At 43.8% G+C, this 25,707-nt stretch overlaps 1 protein-coding gene across 6 annotated transcripts in view; it reads right to left on the bottom strand.

Moving 5' to 3' along the window:
* Window positions 1–25,707, bottom strand: part of COL7A1 (collagen type VII alpha 1 chain) — a 201,752-nt gene that overhangs the window by 104,088 nt on the left and 71,957 nt on the right. For all 6 annotated transcript variants that reach the window (XM_061618340.1, XM_061618339.1, XM_061618342.1 and 3 more), the window contains 21 exons: window positions 22,096–22,242; window positions 21,531–21,667; window positions 19,796–19,922; window positions 18,966–19,109; window positions 16,708–16,880; window positions 16,133–16,168; window positions 15,217–15,243; window positions 15,055–15,099; window positions 13,637–13,729; window positions 11,999–12,070; window positions 10,934–10,969; window positions 10,811–10,855; window positions 8,658–8,729; window positions 8,182–8,304; window positions 7,364–7,390; window positions 3,549–3,602; window positions 2,919–2,981; window positions 2,510–2,569; window positions 2,209–2,244; window positions 893–937; window positions 11–46 (listed from right to left, as the gene is read on the bottom strand). In XM_061618340.1, coding sequence (XP_061474324.1) covers window positions 11–46; window positions 893–937; window positions 2,209–2,244; window positions 2,510–2,569; window positions 2,919–2,981; window positions 3,549–3,602; window positions 7,364–7,390; window positions 8,182–8,304; window positions 8,658–8,729; window positions 10,811–10,855; window positions 10,934–10,969; window positions 11,999–12,070; window positions 13,637–13,729; window positions 15,055–15,099; window positions 15,217–15,243; window positions 16,133–16,168; window positions 16,708–16,880; window positions 18,966–19,109; window positions 19,796–19,922; window positions 21,531–21,667; window positions 22,096–22,242 — 1,598 coding nt within the window. The remainder of the gene's footprint in view (window positions 1–10; window positions 47–892; window positions 938–2,208; window positions 2,245–2,509; window positions 2,570–2,918; window positions 2,982–3,548; window positions 3,603–7,363; window positions 7,391–8,181; window positions 8,305–8,657; window positions 8,730–10,810; window positions 10,856–10,933; window positions 10,970–11,998; window positions 12,071–13,636; window positions 13,730–15,054; window positions 15,100–15,216; window positions 15,244–16,132; window positions 16,169–16,707; window positions 16,881–18,965; window positions 19,110–19,795; window positions 19,923–21,530; window positions 21,668–22,095; window positions 22,243–25,707) is intronic.

Here is a 25,707-nt window from a genome sequence, read left to right as displayed (position 1 = left end):
ATGAATGTACCTTCCCTCCTTCAGGGCCAGGTGGTCCACGCTCTCCCTACAAGGGAAAAGGAAATAAGAAAATGAGTACATGTCAGGCAGATTAAAATGCCAGAGTGTTAAAAAAACTCTCTTCCTGACACCAACCAATATCCATTCTTCTTTATGGATCTGCTTCCTTTACAACAGAGCTATAGCATGCTTTTTGGATCCACACAGAGCTGTGAAACAATTGCTATGCCTATATCACTCATTCTGATGAATCATCAACCCAAATCCAAGCTTTTCCATGTTGAGAGGGGATCTTCCCTTCTACAAGGAAGGGAGGGATATAAATTTAATACATTTATTTATTTAGTTAATAAATAAATAAATGATAAATCTGAAGACTAAATCCTAAGGGACATACTAGGAACTCCTATACACCATCATTTCACACAATATTTAGAATGTTATCTGTGTGCCACCAGTATACACAAATCCTATTTTAAGTTTTTAAGAAGCACTACTGTTGATTCAACTGATTCACGTATGCATGGTCAAACCTCAATGACTATAGCAGCAAGGGAGGAGATATATGTGTGAAATAGGTATCCCAAATCTTATGCCACAGACAGAGCTTTCATATTACTTCATTTGAAAGGAGACAGTTGACACATTCGGCCATCAAGGGCTAAATATTGATGGGATGCCAAGTGATGCACACACATTTGTGAATCAGCCCTTTATTGGTCCAGGGCTGATTTACACATGCATGTACATCATTTGATGTCTCATCGCATAATGCATAGCAGTTGGCCAAAGCAAGTTGCTGGTTATCTTCCACCTCTGAAAAGAAATCTTATCTCAGCAAGATTCTGCCTCCACCTGCACAATATTACCACCTGTTCCAATAACAGCTCACCTTCTCTCCTGATGGTCCAACGTCACCAGGCTGGCCACGATCTCCCTGTTGCAAAAAGAACCGATGTGTTAGCAGCATTAAAGGGTAAAAGTGACTGAACAACAGATGAGAGTGTAGGTGTGGATAGCAGGGCCATCACAAAGCAACCAAGGGGTTTCTAACCTGCCCCATTGTTGAGAAGGATCGAACCAGAATTCCCTGTGAAGTAAAAGCAACTTTGCATACCAAAGGACAAGGCTGGTTCCACTGCAGCCAGTTTGCCCAGAATGGGTGACAGCGAATGGAAAGACACTAGGAGTACAAGCATCCCAGTGCAGATAGGCAGAACATCTTTGTGAACAGGATTGCACTGTGTAGCACCAGATCTCTATCTAGCGCAGAATTTGATGGTATATGCAAAGCCCTGACTCCTTTCTTATTTGAAAAAAATAACATGCAATCTCATTTTGTTTCCCAACAGTTTTTTGTTTTGGGGAAAGCTTTGGAACAAGCTTCAAACAACACTGAGGTGGATGAGGGGAATGAATAGAGTGCAATGCCTCCAGCTCACTTTTCCGAAAAAGAAGGTAGGGGAAAATTCAGAGGGCAACTTGATAGAATAGGAAAAAACAAACAAACAAACAAGAACTAAGATCTATTTTACAGGGTGGGAAAAAGAGGAACAATTCAGGTATGCATACAATTTCAGATAATTCTCTAAACAACAAGACAGGTAGGCAGATGCAGAGTACAAGCAAAATATTTGTTTGTTTATTTGAGATTCCAGGGCAGGTTACAGCAATTTAGAAAACTCTACAAAATGTTATAGAGTACTGAAGAAATGAGGAATTCAATTTCAATGAATTCCAATGTGAACTGACCTAATCCACACCTCCCAGACTAAAGTGTGAACAGGAACCTAATTATCCTTTAGATTTTGCACTTCTCCAGATTTTGCAGTTCAGTTCTTGGCTCAAAAACATACCAGAATGTCTTTTTAAAATGCATTTTTAAGCTTAGAAATGTGTGCACTGGGAGAAAATAGGGTTTTTAAATAGTTTGTGATAAAATACATATTTAAATACTTTTAAAAATAACAATCATAGATTAACGTGGAAACAGGATGGAACAGACTTATAAATGAACACATGCGAAATTGATATGAGCCTGATATAGAGTGATATCTCCACACCTAAGCATGTCATCCACTGAGTTCTACTTTTTCAGTTTGAGTGGGGGGAAAGACCTGCCCAGATCAAGGAGTGACATACTGTGGTCCTAATTCCAGGACACACTCTTATTGGGTGCTTCCAATTTGATGCTACAAAAGTACCTACCTTGCTTCCATGTTCACCTGGAGGTCCTCTAGGGCCCTAGAGACAATAGCAAAGAACATTTTACTTTCAGTGAGCAATTTGCTAGCAGAATCATGATATAGCTCAAGGAATCCTGTATCCATTTCCCTAGATGATCATTAAGGAGTAGTCTAATAAACAAATGACCACCAATTGTGGACATAGTTGGAATTCCATCTTTTGCTACAGTTCTTCATCTTGAGAACAAAATAAATAGCCTGGATATCATTGGCTCTAAAGCCCACCAGGGCACAGGAGCAATTTCCTACTCTCAAAAACTCACCCGATCTCCTGGGTCTCCGGTGCGCCCAGGTGGTCCAGGAAAACCTTCTTCTCCATCTCCCTTTGAACACAAAGCATAGCAACGATTACCCATAAGAAAGAAAGTTTTATCCCTGCCTTGGGATCAGTTGTAATGAAGAGTGGGTTAGAAATATTTTTTAAAAAATAAATATCCATGAAACTCAAGGAAGCTGCGACCAAGCCAGGAATTAATGCAGAAGTATCTGCATCCCAAACACAAATGTGTGTGTGTACAGCTTTGGCTTAATGGTCTCAGATGACTCTGTGTAGAAGCAGGAATAAAACAGGTTTCTGCTTTGGCAGGGTACTTAGAAACAGTAGGGGAACAGTATATTTTGTTCACTTTGCATCTGTTTGTCTTCAAAGTCCATAAATAAACCTCTTCTTACCTTGTCTCCTTTTTGTCCTGCGAGTCCAGGAGATCCTCTAGGCCCAGGATCTCCAGGCACACCCTATAGTGCAAAAGGTAACACAAAAGAACTTAATGCTTTTTGCATTTAAACAGTTTATATACAGTTGTTGTGGTCAGTTTCTGCAGAGAACTCGCATGCCTTTCCTTAAGGAAATACTTTTTTAAATTTATTTATTACTTTTATACTCCACCTTTCTTTTCATGATTGAAACCCAAGGCGGCTTACATATGGTTCCCAGGTGATCTCCCATCCAGGCACTGACCAGACCTGACCCTGCTTAGCTTCAGCAGGGAACTGGCCTTATGTGCCTTCAGACCATAGTCTGGGACTGACTACTTCAGTGATATCACATTTTTCCAGTAATCAAAGTATAATATTTTTTCAGTCTGCCCCATACATTCGAATCTTCAACAGTTTTAACTTCCCTCAGCAATAATTGTCCAATACTCCCAGGCATTGTTACCCTCACCTCCATAAACTTCTCCCACACCCATTCTAGTATTCCTTAAGCGATGACCATACCCACAACTATAAATGCTGCATTTGCCCATACACTCTAGCCCTCTATGTGATCCCCTACCCAAACATGGCAAAGGATGTACTCACTGGGGTTCCTGGTTCTCCTCTGACTGCAACCCCATCACTTGATCCAGGAGGTCCCTAGAAAGACAGACAAAGTGAGCTCTGGACAGCACCAAAACTGCGGTCACCATTTCTGCACAGCATAATATTACAGAAAGAACAGAGGGCCTGTTGTGCAACCAGTTACAAGCACGGTCGTAGTCACTATGATCAGTGATGTTCATCTTAGCACAACACAGCTAGTTTGGAGATTGACCGGCCCATAATCCTGGAACAGAAAGATGATTGTTCTGTATAAAATATGAGTAAAGCTTCCCTCATACAACTGTGGATAGCAATGTTCAAAGAAAAGCAGTTCAAATTGTAAATGGAGGCAAAGAAGAGTTACTGTGGTTGTGTCCAGTTATACGTAATTTAAACAGTAAACCCACTTTAGAACTACACTCACCCCAATTTGGTCAGATGTACAACTTTCCTTTAAGCTTACAGCTAATTCCTATTTGCAGCCAAAGAGGTTGTGCATAGTACTAATAGATTTGCCCTTATGACAATCGTGAAGCTAAAATAGTTTGGAGGTTCCAAAACTGTACCAAAATTTAATCAGATAAATCAAGTGTGGGAAATTTTCGCCTCTCCAGATGTTGCTAAACTATAACTCCTCTTATCCCTCACCGTAGGCCATTTTGCTGTGGCTGATGGGAGTTGTAGTTTAGCAACATCTGGACAGCCAAAAATTCCCCACACCTGAGATAAATGTTCAGGGCACGGGGTGGGGAGTCAGACAGCCTAAAGCATAGGATAAGAGCAAAGAAGATTAAAATCTGTATTAATGCCACCCTGGGTTCCTACTGGGAGGGAGGGCAGAATATAAATAAATAAATAAATAAATAAATAAATAAAAAAGATTTGGAAGCAAGGGCGTGTGTTATGGTGGAAGGGAATCCTCCAATATGTCAGACTCCCCATCCTTGGGAGGAGAGGCTATGGATTCAGGGGACACCTTGAACCAGGATGTGATCCTGCCCTCTGAACTAACCTTTGATGTTCTTTTTTCCTCTGAAGTTCCTGCACTGGAAGAACCTACAATGCCACCACCTCTCTGGCCTGAAGAAGTCATGTTGCTATCTTCAGACTCAGAGGATGACAGTTCAGAGGCCATAGCAGAACCATAGCCTCCCCCATGCTGCCAGAATCCACAGCTCCTAAAACAGATGGGGTCCTTTAAGAGAAGAGGCTCCACTCATCAGGAATGTGATTAGCTGTTCAAAGGAAGTCTAAGCTTACAACAACAAAGGCCTATTTCAGGCTCACTCTGGGTTTGCTGGTTGGAGCAACATTCAAGTCTGCTTTGTCTGCTGGACCTATCCAGGATGCTAACCATTTTGCTTCTTTGCCTGTTTGGACTTCTGACCTCTGCTTTGCCTGATCTTGCTAATATGAATTTATCCCTCTGCTGTGTTGACCTTGCCTTGCTAGAACTTGACCTGTGACTGGCCTGCTCTGCTTCTTGGACTTTAAACTGATGACAACAATATGTGATTTGGTATCCCTGGACTCTGTGTCTAGCAAAAGCCCCCCACTTAGCTAGAACCCTGGCCCCAGGCCGAGATGACTGCCTGGAACAGAACACAATGGCAGCTAACTCAGTCCTTAAGATCAGTATGGGGAGTGAACTTCGCTCTTGATCCCCATGAGGATTTATAATTGGAGGATGTGTAGAAGGCCCTTCTGTATAGTGGGGTTTTGATTCTCCCCCTAGAATTGCCTCTTTGTTTTGGGGAATCAGATGCCAACTAAAGATGTTCCTGTCCAGCCATCCCTTTTCAGTTGCCGTGAACTGTCAAGTGTGGATTTTTAATGACTTGTTACTTCACAAATTTTAGTTTTGCATTTGTTTTCATCACTGATGCAATTTTGCTTTTATCTAGTATCGTACATTGCTCTGGGTGCTGCTGGAGGAAGTGTAATTCATAAATACAACATAAATAAATTTGAAGAGTGAAGATGGTGGGGGAGGAACTGAGCTTACCCTACACAGGACAAGGATAAGTCTAGCAGGCAATCGAATCCTAAAAGCCAGCTTTTCTTTTTCAAGTTAGCATTTTAGGCTACAATCCAATACACGCTTACCTGGGAGTAAGTCCCACTGAATTCAATGGAGCTTACTTCTGAGTAGACAAGTATTGGATTGCAGCCTTACTGTGTTTTAGGATAGGATACCATAAGGCATTCAGGACCAAAGCTGAAAAACACAGAATATGCCCAGCCAACATCCTGATTACTATAAGGTGAATATAACAGCACAAACCCCAGTCCCCATCATTAACCCCTGTTCCAATCAACAACAAAAGCAAAGATGCAACTAATGCAAATCCTAAGGGCCAGCTTAAGTTGCAGCAGTGGAAGCAGAAAGCTGAGCTACTACACTTAGATTAGCATCCTGCACCTGGCCAGGACCAGCTGGCTCTGCTTTTCTTTCCATTATACTGCCCTAAAACTTAATACCTGTCATAAAACTCAGGAACAGAGTTGTAAAACAAAATTGTATTTTAATGTTTATTACGTTTGATTTAGAGGACCATAGTGAGCTAAATGGCAAGGTATGTTAAAGATAACTAAGTAACCATCCAAGGAACTTGGAGGGCTTCCCAATGGTCCTTGAGCTGGCGTGCAAGAGGCAAATGCCAGAGTAGCCAATGTGGTGCCCCTCCAGATGTTGCTGGATTGCAACTCCCATTATCCTTGACTATTGGCCATGCTGGCTGAGGCTCATAGGAGGGGTAGTCCAACAATCTCTGGAGGGCCCCACACTGGCCACCTCTGGACTAGTAACTCCCACTCCTCAAAAGCCCACTAGGTAGCACAGCAGTGGCCACACAAGTGCTCTGAGGAAGCAATAGGGTTGCAGCACTGTCAGCCAAAGTCCAAGCCCAGTACTGGCACAAAAGGATGTATTTTCTCTTTGTACTTTCACACATTACACCATGGTAAACCCAGGCTGCACTCAACAGGGAGCCACAGTCAAACCCAGCTTCTGGGTATGATGCACTTGTTTGCAAACACAACTTTATCTGCACTTTAAAATGGAATGTGTATGCATAAAACATCTAAGGTATGCACCTAAGAAAAATGTAATGTGTGAAGCAGCACTATTATCTAATACACTGGATAATGAATGGCCTTTAAACACTGGGCAATTAGTTTCTCAAGGAGAGCGGTGGAAGGAGGCAATAGAATAAATCCTGCTTGAGCATGCAAGTGTGTGTGTCAGGATCTCATGATCGGATTGGCTGATGATTTGGGGCAGGTGTAAGGAAGGAGGGAAGAGGGGTTTAGTTCCTTCTGTAATGTGTGGCATGGCTCAGCACATCGTATTATCTAGGCTCGTCTTTTTAATATATGTTCTGTGCCCTACTCCCTGGTACTTACTGTTCTACCATAATTCCACCCACCCCCAAAAAAACCCAAAATGGAGAGGTGAAGAGGAGAATGGAATGGAGTGGCTGGAATTCTAAACAGAAGTGCATCATGCTGCAACATTTTGTTGCAGGAGCCCACTTGCATGCATATTATCTATGGATTGTATCCAGTGCTGGTCCTACTCAGAATAAACTCATTAATAGACATTATTAACTTATATTCATTACTTTCAATGGGTCTTAGTTGCTACACTCCTATGGTTTTAGGATCCTGTCTCTGTACAACGGCAGGGAAAAGATGGTCTTCAGATCTTTTCTAGCTCTACCATGCCATTGTTATGCAATCACAAACAAATCTTCCAGGATCAAATGTGCCATGAGCAAGGGCAGAGCAGCCAGGGAAAAAGAAGGATCACTTACTCGCTCACCTCGGTCGCCCTTCTCTCCCTGTAAGAAGAATTACCCACATGTAAGCAAAGGTGTTCTGCTTAGTATGTCCAAGTGCCCCTTACATCTAAATGTAGATGACATAATGCAACAGGCATTTATAGGGTGCACACACACACACACATCATGCACTTCACAGGAAAGACACAACCAACAGAAAAATTGGGCCACATAATGACAACTTTGGGGATCATATCTGGTAAGAAGAAACTGCAGCACCAGGTATATGCGTGAGAAACACTGGGGCATTCAGTGAGGGTATACTTTCAGGATCAGGGATGATCCAAAAATTGCATCAAGAGAGATTTGGTCCAAGAATTATTTCTCTGTGACAGGAGGATGTTCAGACGCATCTTTTATATTGCCTTCTGCTTTACTGTTGCTTCTAAAAAATAATGCCACTTGGGCTCCTTGTCCCGCTAGGCCAACCTTGCATACTTGGATAGTGATGTGAAGATTATGAACAGCAACACAAAAGGGAGGAAATTTGTGTGGGGCTGATGTATGTGCCAAAGAATGTATATATCATTGCAAGGAGGATGAGGATGAGAAACAAGTGGCAAGAGCTCTTTATAGGGTGAGGCCTGTTTGCATGCAAATCCATGGGATGCATATCCATGGGATGCATATGCGTGCAAGAGGTCTTTCCATCTCTCTTTCTGTGCACACGGATGCACATGGGGATGCAAAACCTTGCCTACATGCCTAGCAGAGGGGGCAAACTGTGTGCATGGATTGCATAAGGAGCAGCTGCTGAAAACACGGGCAGTCTGAGGGAGAGGAAAACATACCTTGACAAACTCGCCAGCAGGTCCCACAGGCCCAGGAGGTCCCAAAGGCCCAGGAGGTCCCAAAGGCCCAGGAGGTCCAGGATCACCAAATGGTCCCCTGGGCCCAGGAGGTCCAAGGTTTCCCTTCAGGCAGAAAGAAAGATATGCTTAGCAAAAACAGGGCCCTACCCACCAGTTTGTACCTATGAAGTCAATGGTATAGGTATACAGTTTCTACTGTAATCCTCTGCACACCTACATGGAGGTAAATCTCAATGAACACTGTGGATTGCATGGCACATTTCAGAGAAAGACCAGCAGTATTGAACAGCTGCATGACACTTCAAGAGGAGGGCTGTATATGGCAGAAAGCACAAAGCTTGAAGTACACACGAGAGGCAGGCTCTCATGCAATGCAACCATCCTTTCCCCTGTTCCCTTAGTGGTCCCCTCCCCTTCAGTCAGTTCTCATTTCTGGCCTGTAAGATGCTACATACCGGACTGCCAGGCTCCCCCTTCCGGCCAGGAAGCCCAACTCCTCCTCCGTTTACAATCCCTCCAGGCTCCCCCTGCCAAAAACAAAAGGCCAAAAGTCATTTCAACACAGCATAATTTCATGGATGAAGCCAAAGTTTGCCTCTGTTTCTCTTAGGAGGAAGTGTGGTCAGTTATTTACAGGTAAGTTAAACTACAACGTAGGACTGCAAAGGCAGCATAACGTCTATCAGCAGCAACTAAAAGGTCACAATGAGCTAGTTTTCAAGTCACTGTAACTTTTCCTCACACTGAAAAAGCAAAAAGGTCAGGGAAAGCGCATGTCTTCAAGTTTTAATAGTTTTAAGAAGGAACAGCGATGTTTTGCCAACTTCATTAGGTTAGACCAGCTTTGGATAACAGCTGCCATCAGCCTCAACCGGTGCACTGGTTGGAGGTGACAGGAGCTGTAGTCCAAAATATCTGAAGGGCATCAAATTGGGCAAGGCCGGGTTAAACAGCCTCAGCCCAGTATCAGCACCCAGCATTAAAGGACAGTTGATGGATCCCTAGTAAAGTCCACAGGTGCAGATGTATGGTGTGGGCTTGGACCCATCCACTCATCTGTACCTTCTTGTTCAGGTTATGTATTGCAAGCTACCTGCCATTTTCCATGATACCAGGCTAGGGAATTGTGGGACATTTTAAATAGCAGGCAGCTTGGAGCCTCCATTTATAGTGTTGCTGTTTCCCTTTTCACTGCTGCTTGTCACCAGTAAGCCCACTGGAGAGATTCCACAGATGACAGGGGACTCCCCCTCAGAGAACACTGCCCTCAAATTTTGAGCCAGCCGTACCTGGTACAAAATAGATCTCCTCTGCACCAAGTATGTTGTGATGAAGGGAAATATGACTCTCATTTGATAATATTTTTTTAAAAAACAGTTATTCAGGTCTGCCTCTGGGACTTATCCAAACATGAGTCCCTTGAAAGGCAGAGAGCAGAAGTAAAGAAAAATGAGGAATGTTTATTACTAGCAAAGCTGACGACTAATTTTAGATGGTGCAGGATGGACAGTGAAGGGTGCTGACCGAAAAGGCTCACAGATTTTCCACAGCTGACATCCGATCTAGACTCAGAGAAGAGGCAGCTCTTTAAAGCCTACAAGTGGTCTGGGACTCAGCTGCATACTGCTCTCTGGTGTCCCTACGAGGAAGTAAAATCTGGGAAGAGCAGCCCTGATAAATTATCATATTGCAGCCAAAGAACCAGTCCCAAGTCTCCCAAAATACAAGGTTGCAGTGCTAATGCTGTTTGACCATCACTTCCTCTTTCCAGCTGAATGTGGCCATTTGGGTTACAACTAATGCCAATCAAATATGGCCTTGCTCCACTGCAGCAGTTCCCAAACTTCTGTTGCCCACAGACCACTTGAAAATTGCTGAGGATATTGGCAGAACATGTAAATTCCCCCCCTGCCTGTTTTAGCAGTTGTCTTGCACTGTGCTAGATGTTGTATGACTTTAAATTATATTTTAATTGCTTTTTTCATTGCTTATATATTGTATTGTATTACAATTTGAATTCCATAGAATTCTGAAGAATTCAGATTATGTGTTCTTCACAGACATGCTGCGGACCACTTAAATGAAGTTTGCACGCACATGTGCACGTGCGCGCGCGCGCACACACACACACACACACATACACCATGGTCCTGTTACTCAAATGGCAGACTTCAGATGGGAACAGAAAGTGAGGGCTGTGTGTTACTCTTTAATTTCTTCTCTCACTTTTTCCCAATGATGTATTCATCTCCATTCTGCTCTAGTGTTTCTCAGAACCATAGTTGACTGCTGACATGCAGGGTTGGGAAGACCAGATTAGAGGAGTTTTACATGTCTAATATTGGGACTCGCCATCAGCACCTTGGCTTGGCAGTGTTGCCTGAAACACTGGCTGGAGGAATTAAAGATGGCCCAAGACAAAATCATCACACGTACTATTATAGAGGTTCCTCCTACTCAGTTCTTGACTGATCTCTCAGTGCAGTGCCACTAGTACACCCTGCTCTTGGAACAGCTTTCAGATAGTATTACTGACATTTCTGATGCCATTCCAAGTCAAACCTCATGGAGACCCCCCTGAGCCAAGGTAGGAAATCTGTTCACTTACCGGCTCACCTTTCGGCCCAGTAGGGCCAATTAGTCCACGCTCTCCCTGGAAGGCAAAGGCAAGAATAAGTAAGTCTTTCTAATCAGCAACTGGGGGTCCATGGGAATCAGGCCCTTTACTTACTGGAACTCCTCGGAGACCGGGAAGGCCAGGGCTGCCCTGTGGGAGAGAAAATCGATGCAATAATGGACAGTAATGAACAGGGATCATAACACTTAGGGGATGGGAAGAAGCATGTACAGCCACATAAAACTGTGATGGAACTTGATATTGATGGCTTCTTGGGGTACCTTCCAACTAATTAAGATTTCTGTGAATGGGTTTTCTATTAGCATAGGTTGCATGGGTACACCTGGTCAGAGCCTTGACCTTGTAAGTAGTCTGGAAAAGGTGCTCAGTACCCTGTCCCTTTGTGAAGGAGATTAGCTGATTTTAACAATGGCCGATGACTGTTTTTGAAGGGGACAGGTCTTTCTTGCCCCATCTTTTTCCCCCTTCCTTGGCTGGGGATCACAGCTTGTCCTCAAGCTGTGTGTGTGTGTGAGAGCATGTGTGCATAAATGTTTAGATCAGCAATGGGGAACCTGTGGCCCTCCAGATGTTGTTGGACTCCCATTCCCATCAGTACAGACAGTATGGCCAATAGTCAGGAGTGATAGGAACTGCAATCCAGCAACATCTGAAAGGTCACAGATTCCTCACCACTGGCTTAGATGGACAAATTAGATCGGGACAGCCTGAAGTTCAAGTAACTTAGCTGGTGCTCTGAATGATTTGTGGATATCTGCTGGAGTGCTAAGCTGTAAACCTCCAACTATGCTCAGTGTGTATATTTGTAAATAAACACAAACAGTACAAAATGCCAGTTAGATCTAAGTGACTTCATTCCAAAAGAAACCAAACCCATATAAGTGCTGGAATCCCTGAAACCTTTCAGAGTTCAGAAAACTGGGTGAAGACATTTGTGGACAAACCCCCAAACTATTCAGTGAAACTAACATTACTCATGGTAAGATTATGAACTTAATGCACAGAGCAAGGTGAAGCAAGCTCTCTTTGCTAAGGAGGAACCCATCAATCCTAGGTTCAGACTGATGGATGAAGCCAAATAATGTCTCAGTATAGCAAGAAATAGAAATGCCTCTGTATACAACTACAGATGCAAGATGACAAAAAAGTGCTATTTACTGGTTGTCCAGAAGAACCAGGGTTACCAGGACGGCCGGGATTTCCTGGAACTCCATCAGCTCCTGGGAATCCCTGGAAGAAAATGGAGGCAGAGATGCATTTTACATTTAACAATAAGAAGCACACACATGACAGCACATACAATATAAGTTCAGAACCAAGCATAAGGTAGTGCAGCAGAGTCCAAGTGTATAGAACACAGATGGAACCTGCAATCATTCATGGTGGAGGCCAGAGAAAGTCTGGTGCTAGGGAAATAAGGGAAAACACTTCCCAACTCCAACCCATGGCTGAATCTTTCATGTACGAAAACCTGACTCCTAGAGGATGGAAAGGATTTCATGACCAGATGGGTCACTAGCCTGATCTCACAGGATCTTCTTATGTTCTTACTATCTAGAGAACCACAGGAGGGCAACAAACTGGGAACAGGGAATTTTCACACGACTTGTTTGCACATACATGTTCATCACTTGACTACTGTCAGTCATCAAATTATGGCTTGAATGTGTCAAGACATAATACTTTCCAACAAAGGCACTTAACAAGATTGGCTGAGAGTCATCAAGCATTCAGTAATCAAAGAGTCAGAGAGTAGATGATGTAGATGCATATGTAAACCAACCCTCAAAAGTCTCCTTAATTTGGATTTACAAGGGAATCAGGGCCAAGCTATGAGATTTTCATGCTGGAAAGTGTTTCAGAGGATGATAAATGGTTTTCACTTTTCACTGAGGTAGTAAACCCTGAGTATGGGATGTGCGGGTGGGGGTTCGGGTCTAAATAGTCCTCCATTAAAAAAAACACCAAGCCCTTCAAATAGAAGACTAGCACATCAGAACTCTAGACCAGTAGACTAAACTCCAACAAGCCAGTTTTCTACATGTTGGGATTTATTTATTTTTTGTACAGAGGAGCATTTAGTCATGTGAGCCTCCATCTGCAGAATGAAGTGGGCAGCTTCAGTGAGAACTGAGGCTCAAGAATGACTTGCTTATAAGTCACCTAAATGCTACATAAGGGTAAAGATTTATCCTAAATGCTATGCTTCAGAGAAATACATACTGGTGATTTGCAGCAGAGATTGCAGGAAAATATTTGTGATAGCCACAATGCAGCCTACTGCCCTGCCAATGAGTTAGCTGCTCTGCATCCACAGTCTGTAGCACTCCAGCCCAATCTTAATTGTATTTACTCAGAAGTAAGCATGTCTAGGATTTCAATACTAGAGATGAAAGGGACTGAGGATCATCTAATTTATGCTGTACCCAAAAGGAAGGATCTGCCACATGCCAAGCCCAAAAAGAGATCCAAATGTGTATCCCCTACCAAAAGCAGAAGAACTGCATAGCAGATAGCTCTGGATTTGGAACCCAAGCAGGAGAGTTAAAGCAGCAAGCTTCCATGGTGTCTTCATCTTCCAGGAAAGGGATTTCATCACTAGAAACACCATATAGCTAAATTCTCTGAATTAGAGAGATTCTCTAATTTAAGATGCACCCAGAGGGATTATTTTATCTTGAATAGGTTGATGTGGAGGAAAAAGGAAGGTTTCCTGCCCTTAAAAACTCCATGATAGTGTTGTATTCCCTCCTCAGTAAAATACTCAAGACTACATGGGATGCTGTGAGTACCCACCCTGTCTCCTTTCTCGCCCCGCCGTTCAGTGGCATCACCTGGGGGACCCTGAGGTCCGACTGCACCAGGAGGACCAGGGATCCCATTGTGTCCCTGAAAAAGAAGAAGAAAAGTCTTAGCATTTATTTTACTGTTGGCTGCCAGGAGCAGCTTCTTTCTCATACCAAAGGCAAAAGGCATTCTTTCTCTATCCATTACACCCATCACAGAATACTCTACTTGAATCCTAGTAACTACTTTGTTGTGACAGATAAAGAGTTCTTGTGAGACAACTTCATTTGGCAGTCAACAATTAGATATGCTGCAAAAAGAATATAGAGCCATTTCGGTGCAAACAAACCTGCAGGACTTTGAGGGACTTTGCGAAAACTATGTATACTACCTCACTTGTCTTGTCAACTGAAATGATGCAACACAAAGCCAACAATGCATTGGATCGTGGTTGCCTATTGTCACTATCCTGCACTCTTCCTTTGAAGTTTTATCATGGCTGCTAATTGCCATTCCTTCATTTTACAAAAGTTTTTGTCTGTCAAGGGTAAATGAGTCTACCCTCATCCCAGGATCTAGTGCTCTCTCTTCTTCCTATGCAACTGGATGGAGGAGCTGTTAACCATAGCTTGCTGTGTTGTCCAAACCAAGAAGTGTGATTAACACTACCTGTGGTTAGTTTAAACAAACCAGCTTCCAAAACCATGGTATGAATTTGGCTTGCTTTAAACTACCCATAGTTAATGTTGATCACAGTTTATTGGTCAAGACAACAATAACAAACATGTAAGTGAAAGCTTCTGAATCCCTTCTTCCCCATGCAGTGGGAGGAGGCCCCAAAATTGCCTTTTTAAAAAAATGTGAGGGGGGGTTGCTTGTTTGATTGGCAGAGTTCCCTGTTGTTGTTGTTGTTTTGATGTGTGTGTGTGTCAGGGGAGTGTGCCTGGACTTTTTGTTTGTCATTTGTTTCTTCAGGGTGGGTGGGTAGGTAGACGTTTGGGCTGTTGTTGGTGGGGTTGAGCATCACATTTTTTCTTCAGTGAACTGACATTTTGTAATGTCCATGACAGATTTCCAAATGTGCTCCTGGACCCCCAAAACCACAGTGCAGCATGATGTCTAAAGGAAGCCACTATTACCATCTACAATGGTTTGAACTCTTTAGCCCACTACCTGTGGAACTCCACAAACAAGCTGAGATTAAATAAACTAATAAATCAGAGTTAATCCAAAATTTACACACTCCTTAGGGTTTTTTTTAGTGCTTCTGATGGTAGGAGCAATCGCTTGCCTAAAATACAAATAGGGATGCCACCAGAGGGTCTAAACTGCCATTAGTCCAAAGAGTAAAGGGCTCTAGTTTAGCCAACAGGGGTCTAAGAAGCAAGATCGAAGCCATATAGCTCAGGGGTCAAGAGTAGACTTACCGGATCTCCAGGAGGGCCAGGAAGTCCCGCGCGTCCTTTCCGCCCCTGCAAAAATGATCAGAGAGATTAGTGGCCTTTTCTCCCCAAGAGACAACTCCAGTTTAGCCCCTAAAAAGGAGCTCTATGCTAGATCCCATTCCTTGGGAAATCTCAGATACTCACAATCTCACCAGGCACGCCCTTCTCACCCTGCAGGACAAGATAAAAAGTCCCGGTTTGCAAACAACCAGAGATACCTCAAAACATTTTTTTTCCTCCCTGGCTACCTCTGGGCAGTTTATAAGAAAAAAACTTTTAAAAGATGGTCAAAAGGTAGCCTACAGCTACAGGGGAAAACAGTGCTGAGTCACCTCCATTCCCATCAAGGCCTCTCTCTTTCCCCACCAGTCATAGTCACCTAGGAAACTGTAAGATAGTATGGGATATTATTCCATCATTGCTGACAAGGGTTCCCCTTCATCATGTTTCCAAGGAAAATTGAACCCACTGACCCATGCTGTGACAGCTTAAAGCAGGGGTGGCTAACCTGTGGTCCCTCCAGATGTTGCTAGACTACAACTCCCATCATCCCTGGCCATTCGCCATGCTGCCTGGGGCTGATGGGAGTTGGAGTCCAACAATGGGTTGTATCCAAAGTAGTGGTAAGTCACAGCCCCATCAGCACAAAGATTGCCATTTGTGCAGTGGGACTTCCCCTCCCTCTCCTCCCCCATGCACCCTCTAAATCTATTCTAGGGGATCCCACAATCCTCTGGAATAGATTTGGGGAGAGCACAGCATGTGCATAGGGGGAAGTCCCATTGCACAAATAGAAATCCTTGCGCTGACAAGATGTGTCAGATGGATATGGCCCAATACTTGGATGGCCAGAGGTTCCACATTGCTAGCCTATAGATTTTAGAGTGCCTGTTCAAGATGAGAAAGCCTACCACTGAGCCACATCCCTTCCCCAAAAGCCATATGCCTGGCATCCATTTCCTATCTATTTCCTGTCCTTGTCTTGTCTGCCTGTCACTTATTAGAAGAAACCACTTGGTTCTGTTTTAGTTCTGTTGAAGGGAAGCAGCCAGTGACTTACCTTAGGACACTGCACAGCACAGGGCTCTGGTCTAGGCTGTGAGAGGGAGACAGGAAGTGGGGGGGGAGGACAAAAGGGTCACTGTTAAAATAGCTATAATGTTGCTGCCTAAGTGTCAAACATTTTGGGTTGGACTTTGGATAAATGCCAATAACAATGCAGGTAGGTTATCATGGTGCGCACATGACTGCTTGGTACAACCAATGGCCTGTTACATCCTACCAAGATGTGTACATTTTACCATATAGCTGCACCTGACCAGAAATCTCAAGGAACAGGACTGTGATAAAATTCTCTTCACCACTTGGCAGAATGCTACAGATGACTGCCTTTACCAAGTGGCTACACACACGGCATACAGTTTCCACTCGATGCATGGCCCTCCTGTGTCAGAAATCCAGGCCATGCAGAAACTAGAGAAGCAGCTGCCCTCCAAGGCACTTTCTGTTGCATGGAAGCTACCTGAATGGGCAGAGCAAGTACTCTTCCATTCACCTCCCTCCACTCTGATCTTTTCAAGAGCTTAGAAAACCCATAGGTAACCCCTTCCATGTGTTTTGTGAGAAATGCCTTACCTCTCCATTGGTGGGTGCCCTGCAGAGGGCACTGGCAAGCCCCTCTTCTACCTCTGGCAGGCTGCTCAAGTCCCTCCTCACAAAGAAAACATTGTGTCGGTCTTCATTGGTTACCAAGCGGCGCAGTTGCTCGCGATCAGCCCCATTCATGCCAACGGCCAGCACATGGATCCCTGCAAGGTACAGAGAAGACACAACATCAGTTAGGGGGTTTGTGTGGACCATTCTGTAGGCTAGGCATGTGGCAGTTCAGAAGGAGATACTCAGGATACGGGCAGCTTAAGTAACTTTTTCAAAGAGAAGCTTCAGCCAGGGCTGCTGGAATATAGGAGAGCTGGAAAAGATGCAGAAATGAGCAACCAAAATGATCAAGGGGTCTGGAGCAACTTCCCTATGAGAAAAGGCTACTGCATTTTGAGCTTTTTAGTTTAGAAAGCACAGTGAGCAAGTGGGATGGGGACAGGGACATGATAGAGGTATATGAAATTATGCATGGTGTGGAGTAAGTGGATAGAGAAATGTTTTTCTTCCTAATAATACTAAGGGACCATCCAGTGAAGTTGATTGATGAAAGATTCAGGACAAACGAAAGAAATAAGGAAAGGGCTGCAGCTCAGTGACGGAGAATCTGCTTTGTATGCAGAAGGTCCCAGGTTCAGTCTTTGATTGGCATCTCCAGATAAGGCTAGGAGAAACCCTGGAGACCCACAGCCAGTCAGTCAGTGTAGACAACACTGAGCTAGACAGAAAGATGGTCTGATTATATAAGGCAACTTCCTGGGCTCCTACTTCTTCGCAAAGCACATACTTTTTGATTTCCTGCCACAAGGTGTAGTGATGGTCATCAGCTTGGATGTCTTCAAAAGGGGATTTCACAAATTCATGGTGGATAAGGCTATCAGTGATTACTAGTCATTATGACTGTGTAGTGCCTCTAAAACCAATTGCTGGGGAACATGAGTGAGGACAGAACTGCTGCACTTATGGGCTTCCCCATAGTCATCTGGTTGACCACTATGGGAACAGAATGCTGGACTAGTTCGGGCTCTGCTCTGATCCTGCAGGGCTCTTCTTATGTTCTTGTGCATATACTGTATTAAAGCAAACAACCTCTAAGTCAATAGGAATGGTTTCAGCTTCCCCTAGCAAAAGCAAAGCCAAATAGTGGCCTACTCAGCTAATAGTGTTTGTGATCCGCTCAAGGAAGTGATATGCAGTAAAAGGCATGGCCACACGGGGGCTTCCTTCTAGTTCCCTGGTTTACTGCTCTAATGCCAAACTAGAGAGTCAAGAGAAATTCCTTCAACAAGTGGAAATGATTCGGCATGAGAGAATCCCTTTCTAAAATTGCATCTTCACTCATGAGTACACAATGGCATGGCATTGACCTACTATGATCAGACAGGTAAAGTAAAGTGGTTTATGGAGTTGAGGTGAGCTGGAAGGTAGGGGGAAGAGTCTGTTTTTGGTAAATGCACACACAGAAGTTGCACACAAAAGAGTCATTACAAGGGAAGCATGAAGCGTACAACCCCATATTTCCCCCATAATATTGATGCAGGGGTTGCATGAAGGGGTTGTTTAACCCTTCCTCCACTGTTAGATTGTCCACGAAAAATGTCCCCGCCTAGGATATTTTTTATTGTTTTCTCTAGCCAAACTGTAAAACTGGAACTGAGTCCAGCTGGGGATGGATAGGAATGGCCTCTGGCAGTACCAAAAGAGAACCGCTGAATGTGGAAGAGGAGGCACCCCCACCACACATATGCAGAACTTCTCCTGTAAGGGCCCTCTCTTGCATTTTTCATTCCGTCAGCAAATGCTGGGCTTGGCACCACACATTTAGTGACACTGGGCTCTATCCAATGCTGTTGCCCTGCTGACAGAAACCTCATCCCCCACTCCCCAATGCCACCTCTAGAGCAGATTTAGAGATACCCATTAGTGGAGCAACCTCACTAGATATGACCCAAAACATCCAACTTGGCCCTTAAGTTTCCCTGGGAATGAACTCAGTACACCACCATGTCTCACTTGCTCTATCACATAGAATTAGGAATAAGTTGTATTAACATGCTAGTCTTAAATATAGCCCTCTAAAAACTGTGTCTACACAGGTTAGAGCTGTTTCCATACTGAATGAAACCCTGGAGAGCCACTGTCTGTCAGTGCAGCCAAATCTGAGCTAGATGGACCGGTGGTCTGACTCGATTCCTGTCCTCTTATATTTCCCCATTCCAAGGAATTGTGTGCCTTACCGGCAGCCTTGATCTCCCTGGCCGGCCCAATGGCATCATCACTGGATGGCCCATCTGCCAGTATCACCAGGGTTCCTGGCACACCGGGTCTGCGTCCTGCACTGGGGCTCAGCATGTAGGTCTTGACAAAATTAATGGCATCTCCTGCAGATAAGAAAGCAAAGGACACAGATACACACCCACAAAAAACAGACACGTGCAAGAGATATTGTGAAGGGAGCAGTCACAAAAGCAGTGGAAGCATCCACCTTTGTGACCTGGCACACTACTCACTTCAGACCTTATAGCAGCAACTGACTGGCCAACCCCATGGCTTCACACAGGATGTACTTACTATTATTTATCTATAACTTTTATACTCTGCCCTTTGGCCAAAAAGGCTTTGAGAGAGGCAAGCAAAACTCAGTTCTAAGACAGTCCCTGCCTCCAGGCTCACAATCTAAAAAGATATGATACGCAAGGAAAAAGGAATGGGGAGGGAGGAGGGAAACACAAGCTCAGGCACTAGTTCTTTAAAGTCAACAGTTCTCAAAGTTACAGCCAATGTCAGTGGCAATTCTGGCCATCTTGCTCTTGATAAAAGAGCAGTCCCTCCCCTGAAGCACTTCCCCACCCCCTCAGATCAGATGCAGGAGCAGAGCAAGCCTAGAGGGCAGGGCAGCTCCTGCCACATAGTTTTCCCCTCAAGACAGCTCCAGATTTCAATGGGAATAAAGGTGTCTCTTTTTCTCTCCCTACTGGGTTCTTGCAGCAAGAAGCCAGCAATTCCCTCCCCAGCCTCTGAACCAATGAACCTTGCATCACCTGGCTCAGGGCCCCTGCCCTCTTACCAATGGCATTGCCGCTAGGCTCATCATAGCGCAGTGAGCGGATATGCTGCAGGACAGTTGCTTGGTCACTAGAGCGGTTCAGCAGGAGTAATGGGAGGCCTCGGAAGCTGTAAAGCACAATACCCACCTGGGGAGAAAAGCAAAAGAGAGTCCAGGTGGGGAATCTCAAACCCGGGATCGGACATGGCCCTCCAGGCCATTCTATCTGGCGCTTGAGACTCTCACCCTGGCCACACCCCTCACTGCATTTACTTCATGTCCTCCTTGAGTATTTTCGCCCAACTGGGTGTGTCCTTGCACTTGACATGTCTCCTGCTTGACTGGATGCAGGATACAGGGGAGTGTATGAGTCTGTGCAGAAACTAGCTTATGGTACTCGGGTAACATTTACATGTGTTGCTCCACCCACTTTTGCTTATGGCTCAGCCCAAAACTTCCTTGGAAGGAATGTGGCCCTCACGCTGAAAAAGGTTCCCAACCCCTGAGATGGAGCCAGTGAGTTATATGGAAGAAGTCACTACAGAAGAGATACAGTGTAGCCTAGAGAAGAAAGATGATGATGATGATGATTGCATCACAAATATTAATATCTTTGTCAAATACAATACAAAAGCTCCTATATATTCCAAAAAGGACAAAAAGTTGACTAAAGCTGAAATATAATTCTATCCTCCATTTTACACCAAATATGTTGCTAAAATATTTGTGTGTGTGTGTGTGTTATGTGCCTTCAAGTCGATTACAACTTATGGCAACCCTATGAATCAGCAACCCCCAACAGCATCTGTCGTGAACCACCCTCTTCAGATCTTGTAAGTTCAGGTCTGTGGCTTCCTTTATGGAATCAATTCATCTCTTGTTTGGTCTTCCTCTTTTTCTACTCCCTTGTTTTCCCCAGCATTATTGTTTTTTCTAGTGAATCATGTCTTCTCATGATGTGTCCAAAGTATGATAACCTCAGTTTCATCATTTTAGCTTCTAGTGATAGTTCTGGTTTAATTTGTTCTAACACCCAATTATTCATCTTTTTCTCATTCCATGGTGTCTGCAAAACTCTTCTCAACATCACATTTCAAATGAGTTGATTCTTCTCTTATCCACTTTTTTCACTGTCTAACTTGCACATCCATACATAGAGATTGGGAATACCATGGTCTGAATGATCCTGACCCTAAATATTTATACTAGACATACACTGAAGTGACAAAATATTAGTTGGCCTTTTATGAATACTAAACATACACACAAACAATCTCCCTTTTGGATCTTACAGTTCTGTAAATACATGCAGTCTCTTCCTCGACCTGACATTTTTAGTTCCTATGGAAGGAAAGGAGGAAGAACCAAGAAAAGAAAGATTTATGGGAAAGATACATCCATGGTAGCAAAGACAATCTCAGGAGTGGGATACATGTACTTGATTATCCTCCCCCCATCAGTATTAGGGCACAAAGGCCAGATAGGAGGCTGCTAGAAACACAACGTGGCTGACTATTCATCTTAGCCACTTCCTACACTACTCTACCCACTTTTGCCTTACAAACACAAACCATAGAAAATGAGGTTTTGCACCAGAGGAGTGAAAATCACCAGGACTGCAATGGGAAGTGCTTCACCAAAATGGCTTGCCATGTGGCACAGCCTCAGCATGGATGTTTTATCAAGCAAGTAGCCACACAGCACATGCAAATCAGGCCAAAAAGAACAGCTGAAAAACCCTTATGCTGTTTGTTACCTGGGTAGCAGCGGAGCCAAGTTGGCCCAGTGCAGATACAGTGTTGGAGAGGATGCTCTGCACGACCTCCGCATTGTAGGCACTGTCTCGAGTTGCATGCACAAGAAAAACTATGTCACTGCGGCTGTCTCGGCAGACTGTTGAGGGGAAAGTTTCAAAATGAGTAGGGATGGCAGCCAAATTGGGATCAAGGCAGGGGACATAAAAACCAGCCACCTCCCTTCACCCACCCTTCAAAAACAGACAAACATGAGATGAGAAGCTAGAAGAATCCTCCGCCCTCATGCAAGACCACTCTACCCAAATGGTTTTTGATTCACAGCACAGAATGGATCACTGGCACAATGCCAAGGCCCAGCAGAAACAGCCCAAGGAAAAGTGCCCTGAGTTAGCTCCGCTTGATCTCCTTGGGAATAGGTTAGGAAAGGAAATAATTAATTTTCTGAAACCACTTCTGCCACATACCCCAGATCCAAGAGAGTTGATGTGGCAAAGTTTGGGTAGAGAGATCCCGGGTACCAGCTTAGAGGGGGCCTTGTATGCCCCAGATGCAACAAAACCTCACCTGTGCGGTCAGTCACAGAAGTCTCAGCACCTGTGATGCTCCCAAACAATGGGCGGATGGTGAAGGTGTATCTCTCACCCAGGCGCAGCCCAGACACTTGGTGGGATGTTGCCGACCCAGGCAATGTTCTTTGTGCTTCTCCTCCATCTGAAACCAAGCAAGAACACGAAGGATGTTAACAAGGGCTATTTCACAGCAGATGGCCCAGCATAGACTCTGTGGCCCGCTATGTGTCACATCTCAAGCCGGCAGTGGGTCTTGAACCTGGTGTCCAGAGGAACATCATATGAAGATCCAATCAAAGGAGGAAACTGCAGCAAGTCTAGCCACTCCTGCCAAGGAAGGAATAATTTTGCAGTTATCAGGCTTCCTGACAGTCAGTGTGGTGCAGTACTTAAAGGCATTGGACTATGGATTCCGGTTTAAATCCCCACTCAGTCATGAAGCTCACTAAGTGACCTTGAGACAATTGCTGTCTCTCAGGCTAGTTTACCTCACAAGGTTGCTGGGGGAATAAAACTACCTTGGGCTTCTAGGAGGAAGGGCTGGATATACATTTAATAAATAATAAATAAAATAAAGTGGGGGGAGAACTATGCTTGTTGGACAGAAGGCAAGATATTAAATATTTTATGTCAGGAGTGGGGAACCTCCGTCCACAGGCCAAATTTGGCAAGGCATGATCCCAGTTTGGCCCACACGATTATTTTCCCCAAACCTCGCCCATCTGCCCTACACCTGCTGTCAGATGTGGGGCAAGTAAAGAAATGTCTCCCCATAAGGAATTCAATTGCACAGTCAATCTCTGCAAAAAGCAGTTTGGCCTATCTTAAACTTGGCACTTTGCCAAGCATAGGGCTAGCAAAGCCCCTTGTGCTAAGGTTCCCAAGTGCCTAACATTCATTCATCGGTGATCACTCATGACTGAGTAAGATTGTCTTCCAAGATAAGGTCTTTAATGGTGGGTCCTTAAGTGGCTGTGGAGGCCAATCCTAGATCCACACAGCCTCCCACAGTGAGGACATTGGTTTCCAGATGGAAGACAGTCGCAATGATTTGCTTGACGTGCCTTCTGCTTAGCTCGTTTGTCCCTTTCGCCCTGTACTCTTGCTTCTTTAAAGTCCATAGCACCTTTGGTAATAGCCGACCTCCAATTGGGACACTCATGGGCCAAAACTTCCCAGTTCTCAATGCTCATGTTACATTTTTTTAGATTATCTTTAAGAACATCTTTAAACCTCTTTTGCTATCCACCAATATTCCGTTTTCCATCCTTAAGTTGGGAGTAAAGTAGCTGCCTTGGAAGATGGTAATCAGGCATTCAAACAACATGGCCAGTCCAGCGAAGTTGATGTTGAAGGATCATTGTTTCAACACTGGTGGTCTTTGCTTCTTCCAAAACACTAACATTAGTCTATCTATCTACCCAAGTAATTTGCAAAATTTTCCAGAGGCAGCATTGGTGGAATCTTTCAAGAAGTTGGGAGTGGCGTTTATAAATGGTCCATGTTTCACAGGCATACAGTAAGGTTGGTAGTACAATGGCTTTGTAAATAAGCATTTTGGTCTCCCTACGAATATCCCAATCCTCGAACACTCTGCGCTTCATTTGGGAGAATGCGGCATTCACAGAGCTCAGACGATGCTGAATTTCAGCGTCAATGTCAGCTTTTACAGAGAGATGGCTGCCTGATCAACATTGTCCAGCGTTGGATTGATAGTGCTACAGAGGGACTAATTCACACCTGCTGATGAAGCACTTTGGTTTTTTTATATTAAATGAGAGCCCAAGCTTTCCATATGCTTCTGCAAAGACATTGAGGATAGTTTGATCTTTCTCTGAATGTGCGGAGACTACATTATTATCTGCATACTGAAGATCTACGACAGAGGTTATAATTACCTTACTTTTTGCTTTCAACCTACTGAGGTTAAAAAGCTTTCCATCTGTTTGATATATGATTTCCACACCAATAGGAAGTTTCCCCTCTATAAGGTGTAGAATCATAGCAATTAAAATAGCAAATAAGGTAGGAGCAACGACACATTCCTGTTTTACACCTGATCCAACTCTGAATGGATTGCTCTGAAAGCCATTGTTGTCCAAAATTGTTGCTGTCATGTTGTCATGAAGGAGTCACAAAATATTCACAAATTTATCAAGGCATCCAATTTTCAGAAAGATGGTCCAAAGAGCTGTTTGATTCACAGTATCAAAGGCCCTAGTCAGATCAATAAATGCCATATATATAGGTTGGCTTTGCTCCCAGCATTTTTCTTGAAGCTGTCATGCAGTGAAGATCATGTCGGCTGTCCCCTGGAACGGTGGAAACCATTTTGGGATTTGGGGAGAATATCTTCTGAGATAGGTAGGAGGCTATTTGCAAGAATGCTTTGCAAGGATTTTACCTGCAGTAGCAAGAAGAGAGATATCTCAATAGTTCCCACAATCTGTTCTATCACCCTTCTTAAAAAGAGTGATAATTATGGCATCCCTAAAGTCTTCTGGGATCTCCTCCCTCATCCAGATCTTTTCGATGAGCTTATGAAGTTGTTGTGTAAGTTCAGGTCAACCTTCTTTAAAGACTTCAGCAGGAATCCCATCAAGTCCACTAGTTTTGTTATTCTTCAGTTGATTAATGTTTTTACTGACTTCATCCAAATTAGGGGATACTGCAAGCTAGTCTCTAGTTTGTTGTTGCAGAATTTGCGAGAAGACCTCAACAGTGACAACAGTGTTACAATTAAGGAGATCGTGGTAATGCTCTTTCCAATGCAGTGCAATAGACTCTTTATACTTAAGAAGTCTGGTACCATCCACTTTATGTAAGGGATTTGTACCATAATTTGTTGGTCCATAGATGGCCTTTGTGGCATTAAAAAAGCCCTGTATATCATGAGCATCTGCAAAATGCTGGATTTCTTGACTTTTCTTTATCCAACAGGCGTTCTTAAGTTCTCTAGTTCTTTGATGGACTTCAGCCTTTACACTGGCATAGATTTTCTTCTTAGCGGCACAGTTTCTGCCATATCTGGAAGGCTTTTCTTTTCTTGTCGATGATACGTTCAATCTCAGTAACATTCTCATTAAACGAATCCTGATGTTTCTTAGTTTGGTATCCAATAGTTTGTTCACATGCTGCAATAATGGAAGTCTTCAGTTTAATTCAGTGTTCCTTGACGTTTTCAGGGAGTTCCATAGGTAGATATTTCTTAAGCGTTGTTTGAAAACAAGCTTGTTTAATAGGATCTTGAAGGGTATGGATGTTCATTTTATACCTTGGTTTTCTTCCTTGGAGCCTACATTGAGGAACAATATTAATGGCCATAGTGGATCGAATTAATCGGTGATCTGTGCTTCCATTATATTTTAAATTTATTTTTCTGGTGGAAGAGCACATTTGTAATAACAAGATTATGCTCTGCACATTTAGTCAGAAGTAGAATGCATTCAGGTTGCTATTGCCAACTCCTTCTTTCCCAATGGGTTCTGGCCACAAATAGAAATCATGCCCAACTCTTGCACTGAAATCGCCCAGGAGGATAATTTTATCCTCATTAGGTATCTCTGTTAAGATCATGTCCAGCTTTTCCTTGATGTCTTCATCAGCA

Source organism: Rhineura floridana, chromosome 3 (assembly GCF_030035675.1).
Source record: "Rhineura floridana isolate rRhiFlo1 chromosome 3, rRhiFlo1.hap2, whole genome shotgun sequence".
In the NCBI taxonomy this organism is placed as follows: Eukaryota; Metazoa; Chordata; class Lepidosauria; order Squamata; family Rhineuridae; genus Rhineura; species Rhineura floridana.
The sequence above is the reverse complement of the archived record's forward strand: the minus strand, read 5'-3'. Positions and strand labels throughout refer to the sequence as shown.